Genomic DNA, 12,930 nt, shown 5'->3' with positions numbered 1-12,930 from the left:
TCAGTTAGTAGACTTATAAATTCATTATCAATAAAAAGTACAAGTTAAATACTTAATTGCTAACAGTTATTTTATCAGTACTTATTAATCAATTTTTGCGTGTACTCTATTATACCAGCTTTATCATTAAATTGTGATTTGTTATACAATATCAATGTATCTATTAAATTGTTATACCTATGCAATCATTATATTCACTGCAATTAACTTTTTATTTATTATGCTTTTTTTTAAGTATTAAAAAGTGATTTTAATGAATTAGTTTTTGAAGTATTATATAGTTAATATGATTAACTGTTAATTAAAAAACAAAAATGTTTACGCAATAATTATTTCTAGCATTTAGTATTATCAAATAATTAACAAAATCTAAACTTGCTTGAATTATTTTACTTTGGGTTGATATGAATAAATTTGATTTTAGAAAATATAGTATTAATTTAACGGAGATGTACTTTTACTTGCAGGATTTATGTTAAAAAAAAAAAATATGTGGGAAAAAGATAATCCTGTGTATTGCCCTAAAAACTGCGGTCGCTGTTACAAAGGCATATGGCGTAAATACAATCTACAGAAGCATTTGAAATTCGAGTGTGGAGTTGAGCCGCAGTTCAAATGTCTTGCCTGCTCAAAAAGCTTTTCGTTGAAAGCTAACTTAAAAATGCATATGCTAGTAGTTCATAAAATAATCTTAGGACCTTATTACAATACTACTTCATAATACTATGTTATTTGTTTTATTTTGATTCTAATCGAGCAATAAATAGTTTTAAACTTTTATCTAGTGCCATACACGTTTACCAATTGTTTTGAAATATTATTATACCTTTACTGTTTTTGTTGTTAGTATTTTATTTAATTTTTTTTTTCAAATGTATATTTAAATTAAATAAACAAAAATAAATTAAAGATGTGCACATATTATTTAAATTTCTGTTATTTAAAATATATTAATAGTTTTGAATAAGATATCAGAAAATTATTTCTTGCATTAATTTATCAAACTTATTGAATTTTATGAACAATTTAAAAAGCTTTACAAAATACAATTGTGTACGTACCTTAAATAAAAAATCATTTATAATATTATATATTATTGTATATTAGTTGAGTTAGACTTTGATGTAAAACGGTTATTCTGTATAACATGTATTTATAAATTTATTTTGACAATAACAAGTAAACTAAATGAATACTTATTTTAGTCTTATATTATTGTTTCCATAACTAATGAATTATATATAAAACCTTTATAAACGTATTAATGAGTCTAATTATTATCTTAAAAAAAAAAGTTCCATATCGTTATGTAATTACTTTCCAAAAATAATTTAATTTTAGATTTATACTTAAAACCACATATAACCTATACGATATATTGTTGTAAAATGTTTTCATCAAATTAGTTAAATCACTCATACGTATTGATTCAACTGATGTATGTTGCTTCGCTTAAAATAAATTTGAAAAAAGAAAAAAAGGAATGGTTTAGTAGTATCTTTATTTTTATTTATATATCAATAGACTTTCTCGATATGTGTTTACAGATCAACAGATATTACGCTGCGTAAAAGAGGCCATAGCGTCTGACCCAGCGTATTGTCCAAACGGATGTGGCAGATTTTACCAAGGTCAACATCGGAGAATAAATCTCCGTCGCCACATATTCGAGTGTGGGATGCCTCCCAGATTTTCTTGTCCAGTTTGTAAAAAACGGTATTTCCGAATGTATCAACTGAAAATTCACCTGTTAAAAGTGCATAAAGTACGCCCTCCTAACCGCCATCTCTAAGATGTATTGTGTTTTACAGACTCTTTTATATTTTTAAACTTAATTTTTTTTTTACCATTTTAAGTACCTCTGTTTGTTTATCATAGGTTTTTGTATTTATTTCAGAATTGTTGTGTTTTTTAAATAAAGTGGTATAACGAAGTTCAATTTATACTGGTACATCAGTATACAAATCTAGCTTTATTTCAGTATAAAAAATACCACCCATGTACCTAATATTGATGTATAAATCATTCTTGTGTACTGTTCTGTGATATTACACACTTGATTTTTAACTACGAAACTTTTATTGGTTCTTAATTGTTGGTATCTCTTCAGCTTTTCAGAATTCTAATACTACTTTATTTTGAGAGTAAAAATATATTAGTTATCGTTTACCTATATTATTAACCAGTTTAATAAAATGTACACATATGAAGAGAATTGGGGTTAAATATTTTTTTGTGTGACAGAATATTATAAATGTATTATAAATACATTTGTTGATCGATATTTAAAATATATTATATTACGTGAGTAGTCTTCAAACAAATATTATTTCATTAGCCTTAGATTAATTTTAACACAAGTGTAACTTAAACTAAATACGTAAATGGACTTACAATTTTTTTAAGGTGTATTAATTTTGTTGTAAAAAATAATTCACTCCAAATTTAAAAAAATTTCGTGTTACAAACTTAACACAATTTCAAATGAAAAGTACCTTTGAAAACAAAGAATATTTAATTTCTAGATTGGTTATGTTATAATTTTAGCGATAAATTAGGTAACTTGAATGTAACAACCTACCATTACCGTTAAGCGCATTTTCAACAATTTTACACTGATATACCTTATATATATCTTATATTATATTTTATTTTATTTATATATTTTAACGAATACCTAAAATATTTTGCGGAATGTTGGTTTTTTAAGTTGAATTGATCATATTTATTTTGATGAATATTTAATTCTATAGCTTAATAATCCCCATGCTACCAAAAAATAGTTCTAACAATTCCATTATGCGAAAATATATTAATATCAACTTCATTATGTTTACAGATTTACATTATCAATATACACTGGAATCCAACTCGCTACGTTGTCCAAATTTTTGTGGACGTCTCTATAGTGGTACACAGCGGAAAAAAAATCTTAAAAAACATCTGAAACTAGAATGTGGCGTGGCTCCCATGTTTTTATGCAAAATATGTACTAGGAAGTTCACTAGAAAAGAAAACTTAAAACGGCATATAATATTGACACACAAAACTTTTAAAAATACGTTGCATAACTGTATGTTAAAAGTCACTAATGATAATATTTGTTGATTGAAGTTAAATTAATAACTTCACAAATGTTAAGTTTCTAAAAATTAATAAAAATATTTTAACCATTGCATTTATTATTGTGTTGTAATATTTAATTCATAATACATATAGTTTGATTTTTAAAACCTATTTTACGTAACAATTTAATGTTTATTAAATTGAAGTTCCTTGAATTATATTATTGTCTTAATTTATATTACATTTAACTTTTGCCCATTCTTTACTAAACAATTATAAAATTGTATATAAATACTACAAATCTCGTTTGTAAATTGACTGAGTTGACTGAGTAAAAACATTTTTAAATTATATTTTAAAAATATAAAATATAATTAAAATCCAAATAATGTTTGACTAATATACTGTGATTCTATTTTTACGTATAATTAATTTTGAAATTTATTGAACTAAATATTCTTTAAATTTAAAGCACTTTCCTATTATTATTTTTAAAATATTTTAATAATTCTTATAATATGTTAAACTAGGAAATTATCAAAAATTTGTGTTTATAATTATTAACAAAAAAATTCTGTGAGTATTTAATTATATTATATTATATATTATATATTAACATTATTATTAGTCAAATAATCTATAAAGTTAGATTTTTGAAAACATAGCATTGAATATTATTTATTATTTAACCTATCAAATTATTGAAATATATATATTATTGAAACATTTTGTTTATGCTATTTCTTTTATTTTTCATTTAACACTAATATACAATACAATATTTTGGTTGATACATTTATTGTTTTTTATGTATTAAACTAATAGTATATGATTGCATAGACTTGAAGTTTCTAAAACATTTTACTATGTATAAAATACTCTCGATAAAACTAAAATGATGGAACACTATATCCGTTTCAGATACTTACCCATGGGGGAAATGCTTTTTCTGTAGAGTTGATTTTATACTGTATATAAAGTGATAACTTGATCAATCAAACTAAAATATTCTAATATGTGTAAAAATTATATTTTTATTTCAAGTATAATAAAGCACACATTCACCTATATAATGGAAAAATAATTTGCTTTTTGCAATTTGCATGAGTAACCTTGTAACATTGAATCACATCTTATCTTTTATTGTTAACATTAGTCAAAATTAAAATAATATTAATATGATTTTAACTGTTGTAGCTAAACTGATTGAAGAACTTATTTTGGAAGATCCTGTTTTTTGTCCGAATGCTTGTGGCCGGTCGTATAGTGGGAAAAACCGTAAGGGTAATCTGAAAAGACACTTATCATTTGAATGCGGAGTAATGTCTTTATTCAAATACAGATGTGATATCTGTTTTAAAAAATATACAAGAAAAGAAACTCTTACAATTCATAGAGTAAATTCTCATAATATCCTTTAAGTTGATCCAATAACACTGTGATGAAATAATGAAATATAATAAATAATAGAAAAAAAAACAATAATACACTAAAATATGATATTACATTGGTTCCCAAACTTATTTGGGTCATGCATTCCCAAAATAAAAAATAAAAATTAATTGTGCTACAGTAAAACATTATTTATTATTTAAATATAAGCACATTATTGTTTATCTAATAATAAATATATGGTAGTGCAATATACAATATAAATATTTGCTGTGCGCCTCCTTTAATAAGTGCGTATGCCTCCTAAGGGAGGCATACTTCACAGTTTGGGAACTGCTGTAAAAATATATATTCAAAAATATTCAATCATAGTAAAAATACAAGAACTTTTTTTGCAATCTATTTGTCTAAATTGTTAAACAACTAAATGTTATTTATTTATAATTTGCATAAAAAATTTTAATTTCAAGTTTTTATTTTTGTTAAGACTTTTCAATTTAACAAAACTGGTTTTAAATTATGGGCTGAATAAATTAGAGTAAATAATGCAATATTTTTAATTGTATTTAATTTAATATATTTATTTAGTAAAAGTATAATACAACTTATATTAAAATTATTCATAATTGATTGCTGTGTATTCAATTTCACATTTTAAACTACATATTTAAGCACAAATATATAAAATTGAAAAATTTATCAGTTCTATTTACAATTTCTATTATTTATGATACTGTTGTACCCATAATTTTTTTTCTAAATGATGAAATATAAATAATATTTTTTTTTCAATGTTATAAATATATATATATATTCATAAAACTCGATACATTGTTAATTAGTTTTTAATTTGTCATTAATAAATTTATGTTAATGTTTATGGTTTGTTAAATTTTACATTTAAATTAAAAATTCCAGAATATAAAACCAATACAAACATTGGACGAGTACTTGACTCAGTAAACATTTTCAAGTCTAATTCGTAAATTTAGCAACCCTGCAAGCGTTTGATTCTATATGAATATATGTCACATTTACTTAGTAAAGTTATTAATTTCATAAAATATAAATTTTACCCTTTATAAGATTTGGTTTGTACATTATTATTTTCAATACATATGTGTATACTGGTATAGGTATATTTTATAAATTAAGTTGGTAAATATGTTGTACAATCTTATGTTTATTATTTAGATAGATTTAAAAATGGAATTTCATTCAAAAATTGAATTTATACAAATTTAATATTATAAAAAAATACCTAGAATTAAATACTTTACTTAAGAGGAAATTGAATGAATAATTTGATAAATAATGAATGCTAGATTTAATAACAACTATAAATAATAACCTTCAAAGGACTATTGCAGAAACAAATATTTATTTTAAAACTATTGAAGTTTAAATAGTTAAAATAGTTTAATATTTTAGTTTAATTAATGTAAAGTAGTTGGTGTAAAAGATAATTATTTTTGTGTCATGAAATGAACAATTTTGTCCAGTAGATATGGCACATATTTATAACTTAAACAAATAACTAAATCCTTATGATATATTACTATCAATACATTGTATATGGTTTAACAGATTCCATCAGTAGATAAAATAACAACTAAACAATAAAAAAATTACAGTTAAATTCAAGTAGTCAATTTGACTATATTTTTAAGTATAAAATAAGAAATCTGAAAATAAAATAGCCAAGACACAATTTTTTTTAAAATGAAACCTATCATATTATTTGTATTATTATTATGCATATTTATAATGCTTCATTGTAAAGATTATTAACTATGCTCTATTAAAAAATAACAATAATTATAAAAAATCAAATGTAAAGGAGATTCTTAACTGTTGAACACTAAGGATACTGATGTATCTGTGTTTATATTTTATTGTAATCAATTGAAGATGGAAATATATTTTTCCCAAAATAATTAAAATAAAATATTTTTCTACCTTTGTTTTCAACCTAACCTTTTAAATATGAAATATACATTAATCAGATTTTTTTTTATAGTTATGCTTTTGTAAATTAAATTTACATTGATTGAAGGGTTCTATGAGCTTTATTATTTTTGTTTTGTGATAAGTGGCAAAGTAATTGTATAACTACCTAAAGAATAAATAGTTAGTATATATATATATATATTTGTAGTTCTATTACATATTATAAACATTTATTTTCTACATAGACCAGTAAGCATTGAATTCGGCAATAATGAGACAATACAACATTAACTTTATATCGGTTATATATGCTAGTTTCAATTTTTTTAAATTACATTTCTGCAAATGGCTAGTCTAACTTTCATTCACAATTTTCACTCACTGCATTACGAGTAATATTTTGTATTATAGAGTTTAATCAAAATTATTTGATTTGGAAAATTGTTGTTGATTTTTAATTTTTATTTATAACATTTACCCTTGAAAATCTTGTGAAACTAATTGATATTATTTTGCTTACGAAATTATTATTTGCTGATCATAAAATACTGTAATGTGAAAAAATAATATTTTAGATTTAATATCTATTGTAAATACGTACATTAATAAATTAATGCTTTTGTAAGAAAAGTATATTCTACTGCATATATTTTTATTACATTATGAACATTTAATTTTTATTTACTCACTTTCAATTATTAAAATACAAAAACGGTTTTATTTTCAGAACATAAAATACTGAATGAAGATTATGCAACCAATCCAGCCATTCTACTTAATTGGCTGTTTTTGTAAATGTAAAGTTCCATATTTTAAACCAAAATTCCAATGTTCTTTCTGTAAAAAAAAAACATTTAGCTACTCAATAAATTACTATAAAAAGTGCTAACATTTATAATTGATACTTATGTGTTAATAACATGATTTTATGTAATGAAGTACATTTTAATTAGTTGAATGCAATTTTGTTATATATGATTCTTATTCGCCTTTGATGTTAGTATATTCATTTTTCATTGTTTATGATTTGTACATATTTAAAAAATAATTGATATATTTTAAATTAACGTTTTGTATTTTTTTTTTTTTATGTCCTAAAAAATGGTAAACATATATTTCAATACCATACAAATCTAAATTAACAATTTTATTTTGCATTTGATTAGCTCTTTTATTTTTAGAGAATTTTTAGATTTTCTTAAGTATATTTTTGAATTTTTTTTTTTTTTTGTAAATTTGAGGCATCAACTTCTAATTTTAAGTAATAATCAATTAGAATAATCATATAGGAATATGTGTAAAATTATTTATTATTAAATACAGGGCGTGCCCAATTACATTGTATAGTAATACATAATAATTAAGGAAAATTCCAAAAATACAAATATTAAGATATAAAGAACAACCAGGCAATAATTTAATGCTAAATACTAAGAAATAGTGGATCCTCATTGACCAGTTTCATCATCCGAATAATGGAACGATTTTTTAGATAATTACAGCGGCTAAAATGAATATGAAAAGAGAATGAGTATCTGGAATAAACACTTGGAGTTCTGAAATTGAGTTTATTTATGAGGGCAGGGGAATCGACTTCACCATTCAAAAGTTTAGAAAGAAATGTAAGATTAACCTGTTTCCTCCTGTCAAATAGAGTTTACAAATTGAGACACTGCAATACAGGTTGATACTCATGAGGAGTGTACTCCTCATGTTTAATGCGAAAGCGGAAAATTTTAAAAATGTACGCTGAACTCTTTCAAGTTGACTCCTACCATCAAATGTGCACAGATTCCAAATAATTACCCCTACTCCAACACAGACCAAACGAAAGAGCAATGTATAGTCTTAAGAAAATTAGACAGTTTGAATTTAGCCGAAATTATTTTAACAAAATCGAATGCTTCAAACTCTTACAATTAACTTTCTCAATATGATTCTGAAAAGTAAGCGATCTATCAATAGTAATATCAAGGTCCATAACACAGTCACCTGATTGCTTAAACGCAATATCATAACAGTATATACAAACATGATGTGTTCGTAGGAACGAGTGTAAGTCATGATATGATTTGGGGATACTAAGCTCCAAGCCTAGTCCTCGGGCCCAATGAGCAACAGCATTAAGACCATGTTGTAAGAGTTTACAATCATCAACGGTGATAATACGAAGAAAAAGCTTAATATCATCAGCAAACAAAAAAAGTTCACTGTGTTTATATTATAATATTAAACAAAATTCTAATTTTAAATTTACCATTGTATTTATTTATTTATTTATTAATTAATTTCTATTTCTTACTGCTTTTCTGTTGTCAATAAATGGAGGTGCACTTTTATTATTAAAAAAAAATCTAAATGTTTGTCTTAATATTAATTTGTACTGTATACTAATATACATTCTTAAATAATAAAATAATACAACTAAAATTTTATATTTTCAGAGAGAAAAGTAACTAGATCAATAAAAAGAAGTGGTAGAAATGTTCATGTATTCTGTCCTAATGACTGTGGTTATTCATGTTCCGGTGTAAATTATAAAATCAAAATTAAAAAGCATATGCTTGAAACATGTCGTGTTTATCCAGAATTTCAATGTACACTTTGTAAAAAAAAAATTAGACACAAGTCATTTTTCAAAAATCATATGGCTGTAGTACATGGTCAAAACAATTTTTAAAAAATGGTGTTACAACATATAATTGAAGTTTTACTTCTATTACTCATTATATATTTGATTATGTAATATGATTTTCATAATAAATTACATTTAAATTCAAAGAATCCTTTGTAATTTGTTACTTCTATTTCTTGAATTAAACTACACAAATTCAATTCTGAAAATATCAGCATTGGTGAAGATACCTATTATGGTGATAAATGGACCTAACATCTTGTAAGAGTTACTACATATTACAGCAATTACTGTGAATGGTAAGTGCTAATATACTTATGTGTTATCAGTTATTGATGTACTATTGGAATTTAATAAACTGAATAAATTGAATAATAGGTGTTTGTCATTGGTAAGCGTATTACTTCTACCACGATTACTACTATCTTTTTGCTAGTTATCATATACATTGTGATGACTCTCGTCTAACATTTATATTTTATTATCACTATAGTTTTTATCTAATGCTATGTCGTAATGATGCTACAGCTACCATAGCTGATCACCGTTAATTTATTATTATTAATTATATTTTAATAAATATAATTAAAACTATTTTAAAATGCTGGAAATACATTATTTTATAATGGGGGAGAGGTTTGGATGAACTCTCAAAGCCTTTCTTACCTAGCCTGCCCAAAAAAGTTTTAAACTCCTATCATTTAAAAATCCAGACTATGCCACTGGTTGTGGACATTTTTTCTACTGTGTAAATCACAAAATTAATTTAAAATTGCATTTGAGCATGTGTAGTATAGACCCAAAATGTCAACTGTCGAAAATAACTCAAACACAAAACATTGATGAAATATCAAATGGCTACTATTAATGGCTTACATTTTTATTAACAGAAAGGTTTAAATATGAATTCACAAAGAATTAGTCTACTTATGATCAATATGATGAATGATTTTTTTTAGTAAATTCTTAAAATTTTAATTGAAATAATACTGTACAATTATTCTATTTTTATTTTTAATAAACGATATAGTTTGTGAAAAAAATAAATAACAATATGTTATCAAGCATGGTATTAACTTAATTTAATTTAAAAAATGCTTTTTTAAATCAGTTAATGTTGGGATTAAGGACATTAAAAGTAATCAAATTTGCCTTCATATTCAAATTATTTCTCATGACAATATTAATATTTGTAAAGAATACATTATTGAGCTATTAACTATATTGAGTAAAAATGATCCAGCACTCTATTACAATAAATGTATTGTGACATTTTAAGAAGTACAGTTTATCATAAGGGAAATCTCAAAAAATATATGAATTGTACATGTGGTGTTAGTCCAACATTTCAGTGTAAGCTTTATGAATAAAAAATTTGATAAAAACTAATTTGGTAATATCATATGGGATTTATAGTTGATTGTATACGAATTATAAAATATTTTACTGATTAGTATATATTATAAGACTTTTATAATAAATATAATTTGAATTCAAACCATTTAATTAAATTTTTTTTATCTCTAATTCCATATCTTTTATAATACAACAAAATTATTATATTTACAGAACTGAACATTATTGAATTATTAAACGAATCAAGTAAAATGGATCTAGCATTTTGCCCTAATGATTGTGGTACTTTTTTTCGAGGTGTTCATCGCAAATATAGTCTCAAAAGACATTTGATTTACTCTTGTGGTGTTGATCCGAAATTCCAGTGTGATTTTTGCCCAAAACAATTCAGGCACAAAAAAACCTGACAATATTATATAGGTTCTGTTCATTGTCTAACATAACTAATATTTATAACAGTTGAATACAGAAATATTTTACTTATCAATGTATATATTATAATTTTAATGTAAGTACAATTTTTATAAACTATTTCAACAGTTGTTTTATTATTAATTATATTTCTTAAATTATTGAATCCCTTTTTTACATATAAGGTTTTAGTAGATATAGGTGACAATTACTGAAATGACTGCAATGTTAAGAACATTATCATTAATCATGAAGGAATTATATTTACTAATAAATGTTTTTAAATACTTTTTATTATATTGTTTTTATTTAAGTATACCGAAAGTCAACTGGCAAATCAATTTGCTTTTCTATAAAAATGTTGTACCTTAAAATTTATCAAAATCATTATCTCTATTTAATTAAATAATGCAATTTAATTTTAATATTTTCAGAGAAAAACATGATCATGTTGTTAAATGTATCAAGTAAAACTGATCCAGCACTCTGTCCCAAAGGTTGTGGTGTTTCGTTTAGAGGTACGAATCGCAAACAGAATCTTAAAAAACATATGATTTATACATGTGATGTAAGTCCGAAATTCCAATGTAAGCTTTGCCAAAAAAAATTTAAACACAAACAATCATGGAAATATCATATATTTTCTGTACATGGTATAACTAATATTTATGAAAATTAATTAAATATGAATACATAAATATTTAACTTATCAATCAATGTAATATCATTTTATAATAAATACTATTTTCATTTGAACCCTGCTGTACAAATAATTTTTGACACTGAAGATTTTAGTTAGTAGATACTATTTTACTATAGTAAGAAAAGACAATTCTATTATCATTAATCATACATTGTATTTGCTGATTGTTTTTTTTTTTTTTTTTTTAGAAAAACATTGAGTATCAAACAAAATTTGTCTTTTTATAAAAAATTGTCTTAATATTCATCTATACTGTTTACTCAATTGTACTCATTAAAATAATGCAATTTAATTTTAATATTTTCAGAGAAAAAAACGATTGAGTTGTTAAACGTATCAAGTAAAAATTATCCAGCACTTTGTCCCAAGGTGTGCAATGTTTCATTTAGAGATGTCATTTCAAATCACCAACAGAATATGAAAAAACATATTATTTACTCATTTGATGTTAGCCAGAAATGTCAATGTGAGCTTTGCCAAAAACAATAATCAAAATTGGTCATGGCTCGTATTATATGGGTACTATTCATTTTTAAAACAGTTGTTTGAATAATTTTTCACAAACATTCATCCTACCAATGTTTGATGTAAGATTTTTATCATAAATACAATTTTAATTTAAATCTCATAAGGTAATTATAATTGTTTTATTTCTGATTCCATTTATTTTATAATAGTATAATACAATAGAAACTTGATTGACCGTCACTGTCCGGCAGTGGTGTTTAATCAAATGGATGGTTAACAGAAATTTTTCAATAAACATATATATTTGTAACAGTATATATATTTTTTACAACGTGATTTAAAGACAAAAATAATAAAAAAAATTATAATTATAAAATATTAATAATATATAGCATTAAGAAAAATAATACCATACTAAAAAAATACTAAACAAAATAATCAGTCAACTTTTGTTTTTTTTGAGCGGCCGTGTTTCGTATTTTACGAAGAAGTAAGTAACCTGTGTTTCATTTGCCGTTTTAGTCAATTTCTCAGTCTCAGTTCAGGTTCGATACAATCAGATCAACCCATGGACTGGCAACATTGAACGAGCTTAAGATCATATTGCATTTTAAATTTGAATTTTTCCTTGAATTCATCAACAGTTGTACTATTTGCAATAAGTTTCTCTCCACTAATGTCTAGTCGTCAAATGCCGTGACGAAATTTAAGCTTATCAATCTATCCTTTACTTTCTTTAAAATTTGGATCGCTATTAAGTTTTTTTATTCATTTCATTTGCCTTAGTAATTATAATAGGACATGAAAATAGAATTCCTTGACTTCGAGTTTGAATAAACCACTGTTACATTACGTTTCAAGTTGTTCATATTTTCTCGGTTTCATAGTTTTACGACTTCTTACATTCCCATCGTTCCTTTACATGTAAAGTTTACATCAATGACACATG

At 23.9% G+C, this 12,930-nt stretch overlaps 1 protein-coding gene across 10 annotated transcripts in view; it reads left to right on the top strand.

Moving 5' to 3' along the window:
* LOC112691349 (longitudinals lacking protein-like) overlaps window positions 1-12,930 on the top strand; it is a 432,448-nt gene that overhangs the window by 346,769 nt on the left and 72,749 nt on the right. The window contains exons 5-6 of one of the 10 annotated variants that reach the window (XM_025565546.1): window positions 11,245-11,328; window positions 11,821-12,149. The exons of 5 other annotated variants lie outside the window; for them this stretch is intronic. In XM_025565546.1, coding sequence (XP_025421331.1) covers window positions 11,245-11,328; window positions 11,821-12,002 — 266 coding nt within the window. In that variant the 3' untranslated portion in view covers window positions 12,003-12,149. Of the gene's footprint in view, window positions 1-467; window positions 737-2,839; window positions 3,124-4,263; window positions 4,503-8,852; window positions 9,104-11,244; window positions 11,329-11,820; window positions 12,150-12,930 lie in introns of those variants that run through there. 4 more of the 10 variants (XM_025565563.1, XM_025565571.1, XM_025565545.1 and 1 more) reach the window with 4 other exon arrangements.

Source organism: Sipha flava, unplaced genomic scaffold (assembly GCF_003268045.1).
Source record: "Sipha flava isolate LNK unplaced genomic scaffold, YSA_version1 607_pilon_pilon, whole genome shotgun sequence".
NCBI lineage: Eukaryota > Metazoa > Arthropoda > Insecta > Hemiptera > Aphididae > Sipha > Sipha flava.
Note: the sequence above shows the minus strand (reverse complement) of the source record. Positions and strands in the feature narration are given on the sequence as shown.